This window comes from Orycteropus afer, unplaced genomic scaffold (assembly GCF_000298275.1).
Source record: "Orycteropus afer afer isolate SDZICR_OR568_19922 unplaced genomic scaffold, OryAfe1.0 scaffold00255, whole genome shotgun sequence".
Classification (NCBI taxonomy): domain Eukaryota; kingdom Metazoa; phylum Chordata; class Mammalia; order Tubulidentata; family Orycteropodidae; genus Orycteropus; species Orycteropus afer.
The window spans coordinates 3,408,399-3,430,659 of record NW_006921842.1 but is presented as its reverse complement, the minus strand read 5'-3'; the positions used below and the strand labels follow the sequence as shown (position 1 = coordinate 3,430,659).

Sequence of the window (22,261 nt, the reverse complement as noted above, 5' to 3'; positions counted from 1 at the left end):
ATTCAGATCTGACTTGTAGCGACTCCTCCTTAGGTTTCTGGGGTGGTGTCACTATGCAAGTAGATTGCCCAACCTTCTTTCCAAGGAGTGGGTAGTGGGTTTGAATTGCCAACCTTCTGGTTAGCAGTGAAATGCCTTTGGCACTAAGCCACCAGAGCCATTAGAACAATGCGAATCAAAACTGTAGTAAGACATCATCTTATCCCAGCTTTAATAGTGAAGTTAAAAAAAAAAAAGAAAACAACAAATGCTAGTGAGAGTATGGAGAGACTGGAATCCTCATACTGCTGGTGGAACTGGTGCAACCACTGTAGAAAACAGTATGGCACTTCCTTAAAAAGTTGGAAATAGAAATAACATATGATCCAGCAATCCCACTACTAGGTATATATCCTAGAAAAATAAGAGCCGGAACATAAACAGATATATGCATACACATGTTCAACATAGCACTATTCACAATAGCAAAAAGATGAAAATAATATAAATTTCCATCAATGGAGGAATGGATCAACTAAGTAGGGTATATACACACAATGGAATACTACATAGCATTAAAGAACAATGATGAATCTGAAACATCTCATAACATAGATGAATTTACAGGACATTATGCTGAATGAAATTAGCCAGTCACAAAGGACAAATACTGTATGAGATCAGTACAGTTAAAAAAAAAAAAATCAAGGGAAGGATTTCACAAAGAAGAAATATTCTTTGATGGTTGCCAGCATTGGGTGGGGAAGGGGGGGCAAATCACTAACAAGAGGGTAGGCATATTAACTTGGGTGAAGGGGAAGTCAAAACAATAAACAGGAATCAATCAATCAATTAATTAATTGATTAATTAATACAGTATCCCCAAAACAATTTTGACTTTTGTAAAATTCACATTGGTATTTTGCTTGATTAACCTGGTAGTATTTTTCAGTCTTAGTTTTCCAGTTTTAGCAAAATGGTGACAAGCATGTAATTTTTTATCTACCCAAACCAAAACCAAACGCATTGCTGTCAAGTTGGATCTGACTCATAGCGACCCCTCCTTGGGTTTCCGAGGCGGTATCACTACAGAAGTAGATTGTCCTACTTTCTTTCCGAGGAGTGGCTGGTGGGTTTGAATCACCAGCCTTCTAGTTAGCAGTCACATGCCTTAGGCACTATGCCACCAGAGCTCCCTAACTTGTTCTCTAGAGACCTGCAAACCAAATAATTTCCTATGACTGAAGTTTCCAGGCTTGACCAGGCATGGATAGACATCAGAGAGGTAGAGAGAGCATGAGACTATAATTTATTGTTCAAATAGTAGCCAAGGGACATAATTTAAACAAACAAAATAAAACAAAAAACAACTCTTCCAGCCTGGTGATACTGTGATTCAAAACACAGGAGAAAATCTATTGTGTAGGATTCAGCCAGTTTTAATTAGAGCTGTTTTATTTCATCACTGGGCCAAGAAATTTGGGGTCATGGCAAAAATATATGGCAGAACCAATCATCATCAACATATCATGCAAAGTAAAGCCATTCTACTGTATATTATAGCATTCAGAGCATGATCACAGGGAAATCAGTTACCTGCCCTGGGCTTCATACTCGCTTGTATAATGAATTGTTGTTGTTGTTGTTGTTATGTGCCATCGAGTCAAACCCGACTCATAGCGACCCTTCCTTGGGTTTCCGAGGCAGTATCACTACGGAAGTAGGATTGCCCGACCTTCCTTCCGAGGAGTGGCTGGTGGGTTTGAACCGCCAGCTGTCTGGTTAGCAGGAAAGTGTCTTAGCCACTATGCTACCAGAGCTCCCTGTATAATGAATAGATTATCTTTAAAATTCCTTCCATTGGGAGATGATTCTAGCTAGCAGCTGAGTCAGGACTATAGCTGGCAAGTTCCCCACTGCTCATGCAGATTTTTCAGTGTTTTTCCTTTAGGGAAATACACTTTTCACTTTTAGTTATAATAGGTGAAAGAATAAAGAAGGGATAGCTCATTGGCAGTGAATGGGTATAAAGCTCAACTCAGCATTCCTCCCCTCTTGTTAGGTATCATATGCTTCCCAAGGCCTCTTGCAGTTAGTGGTCACATGGTCAAGTTCTGGCCAATGGCATTTAGGTGAAATCACTTCCAGGCTGGATCCTTGCATGTGTGAACCTTGTTGTTGCTGTATGCCCTCGAGTCAGACCTGACTCTTAGCGACCCCTCCTTGGGTTTCCAAGGCAGTATCACTAGGGAAGTAGATTGCCCTGCCCAGGTGAGTGGCTAGGACTCCAAGGACCAAAGTAGAGGGTGGAGCCATAAGAGCAGCCTGGGCCCTTTAAAGACTGCTGTAGGGTCCTTTGACCAGAAATATTCACATTGGACTAGGATGTGAGCAAGTAATAAACGCTAAAATATCAGAGATTTAACATAATAGAGATTTATATATAGCAGCTGGTGTTATCCTACCTACTATACTACACTATTTTCCCCCTCCCCTTCTGCTACACCCCTTCATATGTGTGCTGGAATATTCTAGTACTTCAAACACAGCATTTCCACTCTAATCACTCAGCAAAGACACCTGAAAGTCACTTCCACTGGAATTTTTATAAGTATGAATTTTTATAAGTATGAATTTTTATAAGTATGAATTTTTGTAAAGTCAGTTGACTTGTTTTTAATAAACCTAGGAATCCCCAAAGTAGTGAGGGTAGGTAAGGGTACTAAATGACTATATTTCCCCACCCGCTTTCTTCTCCATTTTAGTGTGGGGGAAGGAGGCAAGGGAACAAAGGCAAAATTAAATACACTATTAATACAAGAAATATAGCTAATAATAAAAAGGAAATAACAGCTTTTAAGAATAGTGTTTCATTTAATAAAAGACTATATATATACTGTTCTTTCATTTATTTCATGATAACCTATAAAGTAGGCAATGCTGGCATTATAGAAACAAGTTCACTTATGCTCAAAAAGATACTATGCTTCGTCCAGCAGATACATATTGCCTGGGAGTAGAAGAGTCAGTTATTTAGGTCTCCCACACTGCTCTACTACCACCGTAAAAGAGGAAACTGAAAGAATTTTTAGATATTTATCAATGAAGTGAAAAAAGAAGAAACTTGTATACTTTATCTCATTAAAAGAAAATCAAAATTTTTCTTTGTTCTTTTGGGGAGCAAGAGGAGAATTAAAATGCATAGGTAAATGTCTAAATCCATCAATTATAAAAAGTACTGTAGCTTAAAATGATTGTGGTGTAATGTAAAGTTAAATTTTTGTATTTAGTTTCTTTTCTTCTAGATGATCTACTCCTTATAGAGTTATATTTGTATGTATATTTTGGGGGCACTTGACTGCTAACCAGAAGTCTGGTGGTTCAAACCCACCAGCCACTCCTTGGAAGGAAAATGGGACAATCTACTTCTGTAGTGATACTGCCTTGGAAACCCAAGGAGGGATCGCTATGAGTCGGGTCCGACTTGACGGCACATAACAACAACAACAACAACAACATATATTTTGGCACAGAAAGCAATAGTTATAGCATTGACATTTTGGACACAGTAGAAACTGACAAGGAGTGCCTAGGTGGCACAACAGTTAAGCACTGACTATTGGCTGATAGGTTTGTGGTTCAAACCAACCTAGTCAAGACTGGTGATCAGCACCTGAAAGGTTACAGCCTTGAAAATCTCATGAAGCAGTTCTACTCTGCACACATAGGGTTACCATGAGTCAGAATCGACTGGAAGGAGATTAATAACAACAACAAAAATCAATATGTTGGCATTTAATTGAGCAATGGCTTTGAGAACTCGTAGTTAGAAAAGTTCATTGGGGGCATTAGAAGTCAAGGAAAAGTTCTAGAAAAACTAAGACAAGATTCAGGGTGGACTGATCTCCCTCGTTTCTGGCAAAAACAAACAGAATAAATTTAAAAATGGTAATATTAAAGATGGTAGAATAGGCAGACAAGGCACACAGACCCTCTTGAACAAAGAAAAGAGAAACCATTTGACACATACAGAAGATATTCCTGGAGTCCTGAGCTTTGAAAGGAAGGATATGGAAGTTAATTTACACTAACTAGTAGAAGAACCTGAATGAAAACAGTGAGTAAGAAGAAAAATGGAGCTGCGGACCGTCAGATGTCCTGATGGCATAGACAGCCTGAATATTTCCAAGCAGTGTTAGCACCTGAGAATTAACCTAAAAATTGGCCCCACTCACCAAGGGCTGCATGGACTACTGCCCAGGTAGCTGACAAGTGAAAAGGGAAACAGCAAAGAAGGACACAAACTGAGCTGTGGACTTTCAGCTGTCTGGAGGGTGCAGCCATTTTGAATGTTTACAAGTGGTGACCATTTTGGATGTTTAAAGTGACAGCATTCTTGTTTAGATTCCAAGGACCTCAGAATAGGGTCTGCTTACCAAAGAAAGACATACAGGAGGCTGATGACTGGAAAGGAAACAGGTGGTGAGTGCATAAGTGCTGCCAACTAGTGAACAGAGAAGCATAGTACCATGCTTACCCAGATACATCCAAACAAAATAAAGAACACAAAAATCTTGGGCAAATCACTCCAACAAATAATTTCCAATTAAATACAAACAAAAAAAGTCACAATGTCTTGGAGACAACAGACCATCACAGTCCACACAGAGAAGCAAGATAAAGCAGTAGAAACAAGGCACCAGGACATAGACTCAGAACATATCACTGAGGAAGTAGCCTCAATGGAACACCCTAATAAGGAATTCCAAAGAATGCTATTTAGGTTTCTTCAATGGATTGAGAGACAGATCAAGGAAAACACTGACAAAATTGAGGAAAACACAGAGAAAACCCTAGAACAATTTTGGAAGAAAATATAAAAACAAAATAACAAAATAAATGAAAAATCAGAAATGATACGAAATCTACAAATAGAAATCCAGAATATTAATACTAAATTCTCAGAAAGCAATAAGACATTGAATAGGCAAAGGAGTAGAAATGAATCAATGGAAGACAGAATTAGTGAGACTGAAGACAAATACCTCAATACTTCTGTGCAAAGGGATCAATCAGAGAAAAGATCAAAACAAAATGAAGAAAGCCTAAGATTCACATGGGATGCCATCAAAAGAAATAACCTACGTATTGTCAGAATTCCAGAAGAGGAAGAAGACAAATAAAACCATCGAGAAAATTGTTGAACATTTGTTGGAAAAAAATTTCCCTGATATGATGAAAGACAAGAATATATTCATTCAAGAAGTCCAACGATCCAGATCCCATCAACAGTCTTTAAGGATATGGAAAAACCAATCTCTAACTTTATATGGAAAGGAAAGAGACCTCAGATAAACAAAGCACTACTGAAGAAGGAGAGCAAAGGAGGAGGTCTCACACTACTGGATCTCAAAACCTACTATATAGCCACAGTAGTCAAAACTGCCTGGTATTGGTATAATGACAGACACATGGAATAGAACTGAGAACCCAGAAATAGATCCATTGACCTATGGTCAGCTGATCTTTGAGAAAGGGCCAAAATCCCTTAAATGGGGAAGAGAATGTCTGTTTAATAAATGGTGCTGGCAAAACTGGATATCCATTTGCTGAAAAATGAAACAAAATCTGTACCTCACACCATACACAAAAACTAACTCCAGGAGGATCAAAGATTTAAATCTAAAACTATAAAATTTCTCAAGGAAAAACTAGGAGCAAATTTAGGGGCCATAATACATGGCATAAATAGACTATGAAGCATAACCCAAAATGCACAAACAGCAGAAAATAAATGAGATGAATGGGACCTTCTAAAAATTAAATTTTTATGTGCTTCAAAAAATTTCTCCAAAAGAATCAAAAGAGAACCTACAGATTGGGAAAAAATATTTGGCACCGACATATCTGACAAAGGACTTATCTCTAGAATTTATAGAAAACCTCAACAACAAAAAGACAAATAACCCAAATAAAAAAAGGGCAGAGGACATGAATAGACACTTTACCAAAAAGGATATGCAGGCGGCCAACAGACATCTGAAGAAATGCTCATGATCATTAGCCATTAGCCATTGCTGTTGTTGTTGTTGTTATGTGCCGTGGAGTCAGCCCTGACTCATAGCAACCCCTCCTTGGGTTTCCGAGGCAGTATCACTACGGAAGTAGGATTGCCCAACCTTTCTTCCGAGGAGTGGCTGATGGGTTTGAACCACCAGCCATCTGGTGAGCAGTCAAGTGCCTTAGCCACTACGCTACCAGAGCTCCCCCATTAGCCATTAGAGACATGCAAATCAAAATGAGATACTATCTTGCCCCAGCACAAGTAGCAGTTAAACAAGACAGAAAATAACAAATGCTGGTGAAGATGTGGAGAGATTGGGACTCTCGTACACTGCTGGTGGGACTGTAAAATGATACTACCACTGGGAAAACACTATGGCGATTCTTTAAAAAGTTGGAATTAGAAATACCTTTTGACCCAGCCATTCCATTACTAGGTGTATATCCTACAGAAATCAGAGCCAGAACAAGAACAAATACATGCACACCTATGTTCATCACAGCACTATTTACAGTAGCCAAAAGATGGAAACAACCTAGGTGCCCATCAACAGAAGAATGGATAACCTAACTATGGTACATACATATGATGGAATAATATGCAATGCTAAAGAATAACACAGAATCTGCAAAACACCACATAACATGGATGAACTGGGAGGACATTATACTGAGTGAAATAAGTCAATCACAGAAGGACAAATATTGTATTAGTACATTATTGTAAAAAGTCTAGGAAAGGTTTATATATGGAAGGAAATTTTGTTTGTTACCAGGGGTGGGAGGGAAGGGGAAGAAACACTGCAAAATTCCTAAAATGAAAGAATGATTCCTACTGCTAAATATTAGAAATAAAGGTAAGCTATAACCTCCTCAGTCTCACCAGGAAAATGTGGATGATGGTTCTTATGTGGCAGCTACACAGGGTTGTTAGATATGAAAGCACTTTAAAAATTAGTGTTGTGAAATCACAAGGTAATGCATTTTCCCTATGAGCCCAAAGAAAACCATGCTAATCCAGGCTTCTAAGTTCAAATCTCTGGGAAAAAGCTCAGTCTATCTATGACCAAAGGACTTCTGGTGGCACTGTGGTTAAAGCATTGAGCTGCTAACCAAAAGGTCAGTAGTTTAAACCCACCAGTTGCTCTGTGGGACAAAGATGAGGCAGTCAGCTTCAATAAAGTTCTACTCTTTTCTACAAGGTTGCTATGAGTTGGAATCAACTCTATGACAATGAGTTTGGTTTGGTTTTATCTTGCCCCAATGGTGTTCTGGTAGTGCAGAGGCCAAACATGCAGCTGCTAACCAAAAGTTCAGCAGTTTGAACCCACCAGTCACTCCAAGGGAAAAGGATGTGGCAGTGTGCTTCTGTAAAGATTTAAGCCTTGAAAACAGTGTAGGGCAGTTCTACTCTGTCTAATAGGGTCACTATAAATTGGAATCAACATGAAGGCTATGGGTTTGATGTTTTTTTGTGGGGGGAGGGCGGGGACAGGGAGTGTTCTATCACCATGGCCATAACTCATTATCTGGGGATGTTCCTTTGTGTTTCAGACAGAATACCTAGGATAGAAGAGACTAGGTGTGCTGACCTTGTCAGTCCCAGCATTAATGTGGACAAAGTTAAGTCTCTCTAGAAAATATCCAGTGTGTCTCTCCACTAGGCTTCTGTCTCAGCTTCTTTCCTTTTCAATGTATGAGGAAAAAAGTATACAAAATTTTTTCTTTCCATGAGTCACTGACTCAATCGAGGGAAAACTTAAGCCATTATTTTACATATAAGGTATACTGATTCTCCACATGGAAATGTCCAAAGAGTAATAATTTATTCAGTAACAATCTAGAATCTAGGGTGTGAGTTACTACATGAGAGGCTGGCTTTCCCCCCTTTTTTTCTTTTAAAAAAAGCTTGCCCCTCTACAAACATGAAAATTTGCTTCTGTTAACTGAAAAGTTACAATCAAATAAGTCTGAGAAGAAACAAATCCACTAAAATTTTCTTTTCTTTTCTTTTTGCAACTGTATCAAGCTATTCAAACTCAAATGAGGAAAATAAATCTGACACAATGAAAGCCTGATCTAGCATGAGTAAAATATTGATCTTGAAGATAATTTGCTGTGAATTTCATCCATCTACCTGAATATCTCCATTCATCTACCTCTTCATCAAACAAGGATTACTGAACACCTACTATATTCTACAGCCATATTAAGTGCTGAGGATAAACATGGATAATAAATCACATGCCCTGCTTACATAGAACTTAGTGACAAGGGGACAACTGGGAGAGTTAAGAGGAATTGTCCAAGAGGCAGGTGGACATTGAGTCTGGAGTTTAGCAGAGAGAGCTGGGCTGGAGATAAGAACAGGAGCCAACAACATAGAGATTGAAACTATAATTTACATGAGATAATCCAGATAGCAAATTTTAAAAGCCAGGCACAGGACAACTGGGAAGTCTTCACTAGAGACATAGGTATAAAAACAGTAGTATAATGACTCATAGGCTAAGGGGAAATGGTCATTAGGAAGGGTGGAGCCATCAGTGTCAAGTTAACTGCTGAGACATCAAGCAAGGTAAAGCATGAAAAGCATCCACTGGATTAGGTCAGGGTGACAATCACCCTGTCAGGACAGTTTTAGGAGTGAGAAGGCAGAGAATGGGAGCTCTGGTGGCATAGTGCCTAAGGCACTTGACTGCTAACCAGAAGGCTGGTGGTTCAAACCTACCAGCCACTCCTTGGAAGAAGATTGGGCAATCTACTTCTGTAGTGATATTGCCTTGGAAACCCAAAGAGGGGTCACTATAAGTCGAGATTGACCCAACGGCAGTGAGTTTGAGTTTTTGGAGGCATAGCATAATGAAGTATTGGTGGTACAGTGGTAGAATTCTCACCTTCCATGTGGGAGACCTAGGTTTGATTCTGAACCAATGCACATCATGTGCAATTACCACCTGTCTGTCAGTGTTAGACTGTGTGTTGTTATGATGCTTAACAGGTTCCAGTGGAGCTTCCAGATTCAGATGGATAAGGAAGAAAGGCCTGGAGATCTACTTCCAAAAATGAGTCAAGGAAAACCCTACGGATCACAGTGGTATGATCTGCAATAGATCACCAGGATGACACAGGACAGGGCAGCATTTCATTCTGCTGTACATGGGGTCACCCAGAATCCAGGCCTATTTAGTGGCAGCTAACAACTGCTGTAGAACAAAGATTTAGATGGACTGTGGGAGGACAGGTAGATGAGGAAGAGAGGCAGTAGATGCAAACAAACTTTTTCAAAAAATTTGGCTGTTAAGGAGAGAAAAGACATTAACTAGAGAAAGTCAAGAGTAAATTACATTAAGGCTCATTAACAAATATAATTCAATTTTCTACTGCAAGGTCATTGCAAGATGCTGAGGGTCACACAACTCATTCCCACAATATCGGTTTCCAAGTTATCAAAAGCAGAGGCACCAGAGCAGAAGGTCAGAGTACTGAGGTGGGTGAGTATATATGTGCCCTCTAAAAACAAATGCAAAGCATTCTTTAATTATAAATAGATTACCTGGTGCTTATTTTGTATCATTTCAGCCAGATACTGTAAAATGTTATAGATGTAGCCTGTTTATTTCCATCCACAGAGATAAACTATGAACTTCAAAGAGCAGCCCTGAAGAGTTAAAAACTTCAGTAGTTTTGCCTTCTCCAAACTATTAAATCAGTTGGTGTCAAGCTGACTCAGACTCATGGTGAGCCCATGTGTGTCAAAGCAGAACTGTGTTCCACAGAATTTTCAAGGACCAATAATTTTTTGGAAGTAGATCACCAGGCCTTCTATAGAAGTTCCTCTGAGTAGACAAATCTCCAACCTTTTGGTCAGCAGCTGTGTGTGTTAACCATTTGGACTACCCAGGGACTTCCATCTAACTACAAGCTTTCACACTATACAATATGTTTCATCGAGATTCACCAGCTTTGAAGATGGAGGAATAGGCAGACAAGCGACACAGACCCTCTTCAACAAAGAAAAGAAAAACCAACTGACAGAGATACAGAAGATAATCCTGGAACCCTGAGCTTTGAAAGGAACTATATAGAAGTGGATTAGGCACCAACTAGTGGAAAAACCTGAACAAAAACAGTGAGTACAGAGATGGTCAGAGCTGCAGACTGTCAGCTCCTCTGACGAGACCAGCAGCCTGAATATTTCCAAGCGGTGTTGGGGCCAGAGAATTGACCTAAAGATCAGTTCCGGTCACCAAGGGCTGCAGGGACAACTGTTCTGGTGGCCTATGACTAGGAAGGGAAACAGCAAGGAGGGAGACAATCTGAGCTGTGGACTTTCTGCTGTCCGGAGGGCGAAGCCATTTTGATTGTTTACATGTGGCAGCCATTCTGAATGTTTACAAGCTGTGGCCATTTTGGATATTTAAAGTGACCGAGGGCGCAGCCATTTTGAATGTTTACGGTGGCAACCATTTTGGATTTTAAAGTGATAGCATTCTCATTTAGATTCCAAAGACCTAAGAACAGGCTCTGTTTGCCAGGGTCAGCAAGGACATACGAGAGGCTGACAACAGGAAAGGAGACAGGTGGTGAGTGTATAAGTGCTGTCAACTAGTGAATAGAGGAGCACAGCACAGTAACCTGCCTGTATAGATAACATACAGACAAAACAAAGAAAGTGAAAATTGTGGGCAAGTCACTCCAACATATAATCACCAATTAAATATAAACACAAAAATGTCACAAAACCTCGGAGGCAACAGAGCATCACAGTATACACAAAGAAGCAAGATAAAGCAGGAGAAACAAGGGACCAAGATTCAGACCAAAAACACATCCCTGAGGAAGACACAGCATTAGAACTCCCTGATAAGGAATTCAAAAGAATTGTATTTAGGTATCTTCAAAGGATTGAGAGATACACCAAGGAAAACACAGACAAAACCCTAGAAGAATTTTGGAAGAAAATACAAGAGCAAAAGGACAAAATAAATGAAAAATTATAAATGATTCTAAATCTACAGATAGAAATCCAGAAGATTAATACTCAACTGTCAGAAACAGATAACACATTGAAAGGGCAAAGGAGTAGAACTGATGCAATGGAGGGCAAAATTAATGAGATTGAAGACAAATACCTGAATACTTCTTAGGAAAGGGATCAATCAGAAAAAAGATCAAGACAAAATGAAGAAAGCCTAAGGTTCACGTGGGATACCATCAAAAGGAATAACCTATGTGTCATTGTAATTTCAGAACAGGAAGAGAAAAATGAAACCTCTGAGAAAATTGTCCAAGATTTGTTGGAGGAGAACTTCCCTGATATGATGAAAGATAAGAATATATCCATTCAGGAAGTCCAATAAACCCCAAACAGGATAGACACCAAGACATATCATCATCAAACTCACCAAAACCAAAGACAAAGAAAGAATCATGAGAGCAGCATGGAAAAAACAAAAAGTTACCCACATGAGGCAACAAATATGACTAAGCTCGGATTTCTCGACAGAAACCATGCAGGAGAGAAGACAGTGGGATGGTATATATAAAACACTGAAAGAGAAAAATTTCCAACCAAGAATTATGCACCCAGCAAAACTGTCCCTCAAATATGATGGTGAAATTAGGACATTTCCAGATAAGCAGAAATTAAGGGAATTTGCTAAAACTTGACCAAGCTTACAAGAGATGCTAAAGGGAGTCCTTTGGACAGAGAAGCAACAACAGCCAACAACAACTGACCATTAACACACATGATGATATAACCCAGAAACCAACCCAGCTATGGAAGTAGCCAAAGTAAATAAGCCTACAAGATAGTAAACAGGGAAACAGAGATACCAACCAACAAATGAGGACAACTACAAACCAAAAAGAGGGAAAAAAATCTGTGTTGTTACAGAACTTCTAGATGGTAGGGAAGTCAAGACAACTACAAGATAGAATGTAGTGTTCTACACTTGGGAAGAAAACTATAAATCACAGGATAACCTCAAAGAAAAATGATACACCTTCACATCAAAATAAAAAAAGAGGACCAGCATATATATTCAGCAAATACTAAAACAATAGCAATGAAGAAAGTGATAACATGATTCACAAACAAAACAAGATCAGCATAGAAAAATATATGGAACAAAGAAATCGACACAATGAAAAAGCACATGACAAAAATGACAGCAACAAATTCATATTTGCTGATAATTATGTATCTGGCAAGGGACTTATCTCTAAGATTGATGGAAAACTCCGCCTCAACATCAAAGGAATTAATAATCCAATTGAAAAATGGGCAGAAGACATGAATAGACACTTCACCAAGGAGGATATTCAGGTGGTCAGCTAATACATGAAAAGATGCTCACAATCATTGGCCATCAGAGAGATGTAAATCAAAACAACAATGAGACATACCATCTCACCCCAGCACTGATGGCAAGGTTCAACAAGACAGAAAATAACAAATGCTGGTGGGGATGTGGAGAGATTGGGACTCTCATACACTGCTTGTGTGACTGTGAAGTGACACAACCACTTTGGAAAGCAGTATGGCTATCCCTTAGAAAGTTGGAACTGGAGATACCATTTGACCCAGCAATTCCATTACTAGGTATATATCCTAGAGAGGTGACAGCCAGGATAGGAAGAGATACATGCCCGCTCCTGTTCATTACAGCACTGTTTACAATAGCAAAATGATGGAAACAACCTACGTGCCCAACAGCAGAAGAGTTCTGGATGACCAAACTATGGTACATACACATACTGGAATGTTATGCAGCACTAAAGAATAATGCAGAGTCTGCAAAACACTGCATAATATGGATGAACGTGAAGGACATTATGCTGAGTTAAACAAGTCAGTCACAGAAGGGCAAATACAGTATTAGTTCGTTGTTGTGGAAGGTCAAGGAAAGGTTTATATATGGAGGGAAACTTTCTTTGTTGGTTACCAGGGGTGGGAGGGAAAGGGAGGGAACACTGAAAAAAAAAAATTGCATTGACCCATGGGGGGAAAAAAAAAAAGATTCACCAGCTTTCCACCTGAGAAGGAAAGTGTGAGGGAGAGATGCGGCCTCTCCAGACCACCTACCGCTGCTTGAGTGGGTTGCTGCTTCTTATTCCGTTTTGGCCTTAACTTGGTAAAGTGCTCCAGCTTTCTCCCTTCCTCGGAGGGCAACTCTGAGATGAACCCTGAGCTCCGCTTCTCCTGTCTGATGGATGGGAAGGGCGGGTCTTCAATGTGAATTGGTACCTCTTCCAGTGCTTTATCCAGATCAAACTCCATTTCTAAAAGAAAACATAGCCCCAGACCAAAACTTACTGCATATAGATTGACTGAAAAACAAAAAAAATTCCCAAGTAATTTTAAGTTTCTCATAGCATAAAAAAAGCCCCATTTACTGATCTTTCTCTCAATATTTAACCATCAGTAATATTTGTTGTTAAAGAGGCCTGGTGGCACAATGGTTAAGTGCTTCTCTCTTAACCAACAGGCTGCAAGTTCGAACCCACCAGCTGCTCCATGGGAGAAAGATGAGGCAGTCTGCTTCCATAAACATTTATAGCTATGGAAATCGAATGGGGGCAGTTCCACTCTGCCCTGTGTGTGAGCTAGAATCGATTCTGTGGCACACAATAACATTTGTTTTTAGTTGCTGTCAGGTCAGTTCTGACTCATGGTGTCCCCATATATGCAGAGTAGAACTGCTGTGTTGGCTTCTCAAATGTCACTGACGTGGTTTGAGGTTCTTGCTGAAGGCTATTTCATATTTAGAAGGAAATGATTGGCATTAGCAAAAAAGAAAAAATCTCACCAAAGGCTCTGGAAACAGGCCGCAGCATTCGGCTATGGATACTCTTCCTTTTGGATTTAGGAGTCATCTAGCAATACAATAAAGAAAGCACTTAGAGAAGTAATCACAGAAAATGTGCCTTTCAAACTTAAGAGCATTCTGACAGAGCGTTTAAACTTAGTATTTATTTCATTTCTCTAAAGGACGGTGTGGTCACATCTGATAGGCTGACTGAAAAGACTAGAACAATATATTTCTAAATGTTTACAATTTTCTCAAATGATACAGCTGTCTTCTTGCTTTTTCTCCAGCCCTGATTGGTTAAATATGATTTATATAGCTAGAAGGAACAATAAGTGATGTAGAACTTAATTGCAAGCTGTATACAAAGGATGCTAAAATGGAGTAAGCCGACAGAGTGCAAAACATCAGTCGCTAAATCTTAAAAACATAATTACTCACAGTTCATTGTGAGCACATGGAACTTGTAGTATTGTGTCACTTTAATGATTCAAGCAGTTAACACTTTTGTTTCACATTTCTGCCACTATGATTTTTGATCCTTACATTATGGGCAAAGACTAATTGGGAAAAGTTGCCATGATTTGAAAGTCTCCATCTGCTGTCACTTCCCAGAAAGATGTTTTTGATCCTTTAAATATGAGATCAAAATCCAAACCAAAGCCAACATTGCCTAAATGTATGTTCCTAGCTTTGGGGTCACCTGTTGATTATACAGAAGCAAAACTAAAAAAAGCATTGTCCATTTCCTAAATAGGAACACACAAATGTCAAAGGTGAAGAGAACCCTAAATTGAAAGGAGAAAATGGGGTCATGAAGAGGGTAAAGATGGAACATTCAAGCCGTCAGTAGGAACAGTGCCAGGGACAATTACAAAGGTTAGCCCAGCATTCTTCCCACTGTATACAATATACAGACAGATTTCAGAGATGTTTCAACTTTTTACTTGATACCAGAAACTGCTATTTGTGTAAGCTAGGAGATAACAAACAGAACTGAAAGAACTTAGTTTGTAGACTTTCATTCCATTTACTAGGTTTCTCTAAAAATACACATGGTTCAAAAATTTCTTTGGTTTGAGGAATGAATTGGTTCACAGTGACCTTTAAAGTAAACAACATTACAGTTTTGACAATTATGCCAGTTATAATCATAACATTCTACTGCTATTACTTATTGTTGGGAGAAAAGGGAGAGAAAAAGTAATGAGAAATTGTATTTAAACTGGTCTTCCTGAAATATACAATGAAGTCACCAAGTTGGTTCTTTCCAGATTTTGTTAAAGGCAGACAACCCAAGAAATATCTATTTACAAAGTAACAAGCTTTGCAGGTTCTATAATAATGTAATCCTTTCAATGCAACCAGAATGGACTCTAGTTTGAATGCAGTTATGCCCAAAATTGGCCTTGAAGTTGGCAGGAGAAGTCATGTGGCCTGACTGCTGTATTCATAAGTGAAACCTGTGAAAATAATTAATTCTCTGGAGATGCAAAAGACCAAAATATATGCTTGAAAAGCTCTTCAGTATTCTATCCACCTTGTGCACAACAGTGGTAGATAAAAGGATCAAGTAGTTTGAGATATAATTTCTAACGAATTTCATTTAAACAGTCACAAACATGTATGAATAAAGTTGAAAAAATGAATGGGTTAAATAAAGATGTCCTCTAATTTTTTTTTTCTGTGATTTTTGATTAGATTTTTTTAAAAGTTTTCATTGTGATTTGGGCGAAAGTTTACAAAACAAATTCATTTTCCACACAGCAGTTCACATACACTTCGTCTCAGGACATGGACTGCAATTTCCCACAATGCAACAGCTCCCACTTCCCTCCCCATAATTATCTCTTCCCTGTGCCCTTCCCTCCCATGCACTCCCGCTCCCTGAGCTGTCTCCCTATGCATACATAGCCCTTCTATTCTCCCATGACTGACCTCTCTAAGGAGTGTAGTTACCTAATGTAAATGTTCAGCACATGTGCTTGTGTTTTGTTTGGCTGGAAGCCACAGGAGTGGGTTCAATTCCAGACCTGAAAAGTAGCTAGTGTCCATAGTCTCAGTGGTTCCATCAGGCTCTATCAGACCAGCAAACCTTGTCTTTTTTTTTTTCCCCCCCAAATGATTATGAGTTTTGTTTCACATTGTTCTCCCACTCTATGCAGGATCTCCTACAAAGATCCCCCTACAAGTGGTTGACAGTGGTAGCCAAGTACCATTTAGTTCTTCTGGTCTCACAGTCGTATATGCTGATGATTACATGGTGTACCAGTCACTTGGACTAATTGTTTCCATATGGCTTTATTTCATTCTTCTTTGCTCTGGACGGGAGACACATCATTGCATCTAAATGGCCGCTTGTAAGCCTTCAAGATCCCAGTCTCTACTTCGAGTCGGATCCGACTCATAGTGACCCCTCCTTAGGTTTCCCAGGCAGTATCACTGCGGAAGCAGATTGCCCAACCTTCCTTCTGAGGAGTGGCTGGTGGGTTTGAACCATGAGCCTTTTGGTTAGCAGTTAAATGCCTTAGGCACTATGCCACCAGAGCTGCCACTCACCAAAGTAGGATGTGGAACAAAGTTTTTGTGTAGTATGTTATGCCAGTTCAGCTTGATGTCCCCTGTGACCATGGTCCTGAGCCCACAGGTCCAACTACTCGCTCCCTCTGGGTAGCTGGCTGTAAGAAGGGACTACAACCTTGTCCATTGTCGGCTCTACTATATACTTGGGAGTTCTTACAGAATATACAAATACACTTGTAGAAACATTGTCCTGCTAACTCTATACATGGTCATGGGCACACAATCCCCTGCATAGACATACCTAGTAGTTCAGCATGTCCATCCACCTATCCACCTGTATATCCATGTTTGCCTTCACTGATAATGCAGTGCTGTATGCGCAAAAGGGCTCATCTTTGTTGCCTGTACCTCTCTCTGTCTTCCTCTTCCTCAATGCCATCATGTTGATCACTCACATTTGGTACATTGCCCTTCTCTTCACCCAAATCAATACTTGTCTCTACCTATCTAACAGTGTCCCCTTCCCTCGCACCTACCCCTAGTAACCAAAAAAGAAAATTTCCTTCCACATATAAACCTTTCCTTGACTTTTTGCAATAACAGACTAATACATTACTTGTCCTTCTGTGATTGACTTATTTCACTCAGCATAATGACCTCCAAATTTATCCACGTTATGTGGTGTTTTGTAGATTCGACATTATTCTTTAGGGTTGCATAGTATTCCACTGTGTGTATGTACCATAGTTAGCTTATCTATTCTTCTGCTGATGGACACCTAGGTTGTTTCCATCTTTTGGCTATTATAAACTGTGCTGTGATGAACATGGGTGTACATCTATCTGTTCTTGTCCTGGCTATCACTTCTTTAGGATATATACACAGTAATGGAATGGCTGGGTCAAAAAGTATTTCTAATTCCAAATTTTTAAGGAATCGCCATACTGCTTTCCACATTGGTTGTATCATTTGACAGTCCCACCAGCAGTGTATGAGAGTCCCAATCTCTCTGCATCCTCGCCAGCATTTTTTATTTTCTGTCTTGTTGAATTTTTCTACTAGTGCTGGGGCAAGATGGTATCTCATTGTTGTTTTGATTTGCCTGTCTCTAATGGCTAATGGCTAATGATCATGAGCATTTCTTCATGTGTTTGCTGGCCACCTGAATATCCTCCTTGGTGAAGTGTCTATTCGTGTCTTCTGCACATTTGTCTTTTTGGTGTTGAGGTGCTGGAGTTTTCTATAAATTTTAGAGGTAAGTCCTTTATCAGATATGTTGTTGTCAAATAGTTTTTCCCAATCTGTAGGTTCTCTTTTTATTCTCTTGGAGAAGTTTTTTGAAGCACATACAAATCTAATTTTTAGAAGGTCTCATTCATCTAGTTTTTCTTCTGCTGTTTGTGCATTTTGGGTTATGGTTGATAGTCTATTTATGCCATGTATTAGGACCCTTAAATTTGCCCCTAGTTTTTCCTTGAGGAGCTTTATATTTTAGATTTCACATTTAAGGCTTTGATCCACCTGGAGTTAGTTTTTGTGTAAGGTGTGAGGTATGGATCTTGTTTCATTTTTCTGCAAATGGATCTCCAGTTTTGCCAGCACCATTTGTTATACAGACATTCTCTTCCCTATTTAAGGGATTTTGGCCCTTTGTCAAAGATCAGCTGACCATATGTTGATGGATCTATTTCAGGGTTCTCAATTCTATTCCACTGGTCTAGTGTCTGTCATTGTACCAATGCCAGGCAGTTTTGACTACTGTGGCTGTGTAGTAGGTTTTGAGATCTGGGAGTGTGAGACCTACTTTGTTCTCCTTTTCAATAGTGTTTTGCTTATCCGAGGTCTATTTCCTTTCCATCCAAAATTAGTGATTGGCTTTTCCATATCTTTAAAGAATGTTGATGGGATCTAGACTGGAATTGCATTGGATATATAGATTGCTTTGGGTAGAATTGACATTTTCACAATATTCAATCTTCCTATCCATGAGCATGGTATGTTCTTCCATTTATGCAGCTCTCTTATGGTTTCTTGAAGTAGTCTTTTGTAGTTCTCTTTGTACAGATCTTTTGTGTCCCTGGTAAGATTTATTCCCAAGTATTTTATTTTTTTGGTAGCTATTGTAAATGGTATTGATTTCCTTATTTCCTCTCAGCAATCTCTTTGCTGGTGTAGAGGAATCCAACTGAGTTTTATATGTTGATCTTATATTATCCTGCCACGATGCTAAATCTCTCAATTAGTTCCAGTAGCTTTTTTTTTTTTTTTTTTAACTGAGTCCTTGGGTTTTCTAGGTATAGGATCATACCATCAGCAAATGGGGATAGTTTGACTTCTTCCTTACTGATCTGGATGCCTTTGGTTTCCCTTTCTTGCCTTATTGCCCTGGGTAGGACTTCCAGTACAATGTTGAATAGCAGTAGAGATAGAGGGCATCCTTGTCTGGTTCCTGTTCACATGGGGAATGGTTTCAGCCTGTCTCCATTGAGAATAATGTTGGCTGTTGGTTTGGCATATATGCCCTTTATTATGTTGAGGATGTCCCTTCTATTTCCTATTTTTCTGAGAACTTTTATCAGGAATGGGTGTTGGATTTTATCAAATGTCTTTTCTGCATCAATTGATATGATCATGTGGTTCTTTTCCTTTGTTTTACTTATGTGATGGATGACGTTGATTGTTTTTCTAATGTTGAATCATCCTTCCATATCCGATACGAACCCCATTTGGTCATAATGTATTATTTTTTTGATATGTTGTTGGAGACTATCTGATAGGATTTTGTTGAAGACTTTTGCATCTATATTCATGAGGGATATTTGTCTGTAGTTTTCTTTTTGAGTGATGTCTTTGCCTGGTTTTGGTATCAAGGTTACGCTTGCTTCAGATGTTTTGGAATAGTTTTGCGTAGGATTGGTGTCAGTTCTTCTCTGAATGTTTGGTGGAATTCTCCAGTGACACCGTCTGGGCTAAGACTTCTATTTTATTTATTTATTTTTTTTAATGACCTGTTCAATTTCCTCTTTTGTTATAGATCTGTTCAACTTTTCCAACTCAATCTTTGTTAGTTTAGGTAAGTAGTATGTTTCTAGAAATCTGTCCATTTCTTCTAAATTTTCAAATTTGCTGGAGTACTGTTGTTCATAGTATCCTGATAGTATCCTTTTTATTTCAGTCGGTTCTGTTGTGATGTCGCTCATTTAAGTTCCAGCACCTGGGTGAAGCTCCTTTGGAGCTCCAGGTCCTTTTTCATGGTCACATCCTTAGGTTCACTCAGGAAGTCCAGCACCTTCACACTCTCCTCTGAGAAGTTGGTCCCGAGATCCCTCAGAATACAGCATGTGGTAGCCAGCTCCTTCTGTAGGTGGTCCAGGAACTGCTGGATGCCACCTTCCAGGTAAAATGGCCATCATAGGCTGCTGCAAAGTTCCTATACTGCTCCTTGAAGAGTCCAGCCAGTCCCTTGAAAGGGCCAAACAGCTTAGCCTGTGCACCCAGTGTGCCCATCAAATTCCCTTGTCCTCTGCCCGAGCAGCTGTCTGCATCTCAGCTCCTGCGCCTTCTTCTGAAGCTTCTCCTGCTCTTGGTACACAGTCAACAGATTATTTTCCACTTCTCCTCCAGTTGGGAGAGGCCGTTCTCCATCTTGACAGTCAGCAGTACGAGGAGCATTGTCTGTGATTCCATCATATCCATTGATTTGGATAAATCTGGGCTCTTTTTCCATGAGGAAGAAAGTGAACTTGAATTGTTTTGCTGTGGCAACATTTTTTTCTAACTGTGGAGTCTTTTTGACCATACTTTTATCATTGAAGGCAGAAAGATCCAGGTCTGGTGGGGCAGCCCCATGTCCTTCCACCATGGTGGACTGTAGGTTGCCCTTGGCAACCACACTCAAATCTGAAGCACCTCTGCTTTTTTGGATGGGTTAGATTTCTTTCTACCTTCTGGCATTTTCCCACTGGTTTTTAACACATCTGCTACAGGAAACTTTTTGGTTGTTTTCTTCTCATACTACAAATATTGGGGTTCAACCATTCTTCTACCTTGTACTCTTTTTCTTTTTGGTTTAGTGCCACTGAGGTATTGGAACCTGCCGTCAACCGCTTCCTGCCACTGAGTCCTGAGGAATCAGCCATTTTTCTTAATTAGATTTTATGGAAAGGGGTTAATGGGCAAAAATAATTTTGTGTCCTATCATTAAAACCTTTATATCAGATACCAATCACATGTAATACATATGAAAATAAATACCCATATCCCATATACAGAAAGAGTTTCATTTACAGAGGAGTGTTAGTTTGGGTTATTTACAAACCAACATCTGTAAATGTTGTTGTTATTATGTGCCGTCCTGTTGGATCCGACTCATAGCGACCCCTCCTTGGGTTTCCGAGGCGGTATCAGTATGGAAGCAGATTGCCCAACCTTCCTTCCGAGGAGTGGCTGGTGGCCTATAAATGGGTAACTTATTTTTACACAAATAACGTGTGTGTGATTCAGTTTTTTGCAAACAACATAAAGTTCTGCATGTTAGTTTCCTATGAGCACTATGTACATGTGCATGTCATTTATGTGGGAGCGTGATATGTGAAAATACAGTAATTCAGCTTACCGTGATTTTAGAAACATAAAAATCATCAGGACTTTTGGTGACTGACATCAATAAAAAGGGAAGTAGTCTGCCCCTTTCAGTGTATCTTTTTAATGCCTCAAAATTTAGCAATATGCAAAGCTTAATATCAGAAAATGGCATTGTGAATTGTGAAATGTTTCATTGCTTTCCTTTATCTAGTGTGCTCTTCAAATAACTTCCAATTGCATTACACTGTATTTGACATATGTCTTAGTTCTAAAGTTCTACCATGTTTCGGCTGAGCCAATGGCCTTTTGCTAAAATAAGCAGGACTTGTAAACAGGCTAGTTTCTACAATGGATATAAAGAATACAACCCAGTTTCACGCATTTCTCTTGACTGACTAATTGTTTTACTGTCTCTTTCTCTCATGGGATTTAAGTGTAAAAACAAAGAGAAAAATTAAATTGATTTCTCTAAAGTTTTTCTTCCTTTTCCTATGGGATTTTTTTCTTAACAGTTTTTTTTTACAGAAAATATCTACTTGTTCAATCTTATTTATTTATTCTGATGATCCCATTACATATAAACTTAAAGCAGAAGAAACTTAAGAACAGTCTTTTATGATCCACCTAAGTGTGTATTTAGGAGCTCTGGTAGAATAGCGTCTAAGGCATTTGACTACAAACCAGAAGGCTGGGGCTTCAAATCCATCAGCCACTCCTAGGGAGGAAGACTGGGCAATCTCCTTCTGTAGAAATACCACCTGGGAAACCTGGGAGGAGTTACTATGACTCAACAGCAATGAGTTTCTTTTGGAAGTGTATATTTAGCAACATATATTCACTGTTCCTCTAGAGATTTATTTGTATACTCTGCTTCTTTCCACATGCATATATTCCTTGGTTAGATGAACTGCATCCTGGAAAAAATGTTGACTTTTCCAGACCTTTAGAAATGTTAACTCTCTTCCCTTTTTGTACCAAATGAAAGGGTTAACTTTCTCAAACAGCTTTTACCTTTAAGTTCCCTAGACATTTGTTAGTACATAGGTAGTTTCTGAGTAAGGGAAACCATAAACTGCCTATCAGATGAAGGAGGTCAGCAATTGAAAGAGAAGAGGTGCAAAGAGACTACAAATACTTTTCACAAATCAATTCATGGTTAATACCTTCAATCACTGCTTTGTGCCTAGATAAAAATATCTTATCTTTAAAAATGCATTTTATGAGGGTAAGTAATTTTCAATATTCACATCTTCAAGAAATAATAGGAAAAAACTGTTAAACCATTTTTTTTTTTT

General features: G+C 39.1%; 1 protein-coding gene across 1 annotated transcript in view; it reads right to left on the bottom strand.

Moving 5' to 3' along the window:
• CARMIL1 (capping protein regulator and myosin 1 linker 1) overlaps positions 1 to 22,261 on the bottom strand; it is a 295,366-nt gene that overhangs the window by 42,923 nt on the left and 230,182 nt on the right. The window contains exons 26-27 of the mRNA XM_042782185.1: positions 13,860 to 13,926; positions 13,136 to 13,332 (exon numbers count right to left, since the gene is read on the bottom strand). Of these exons, the coding sequence (XP_042638119.1) occupies positions 13,136 to 13,332; positions 13,860 to 13,926 (264 nt within the window). The remainder of the gene's footprint in view (positions 1 to 13,135; positions 13,333 to 13,859; positions 13,927 to 22,261) is intronic.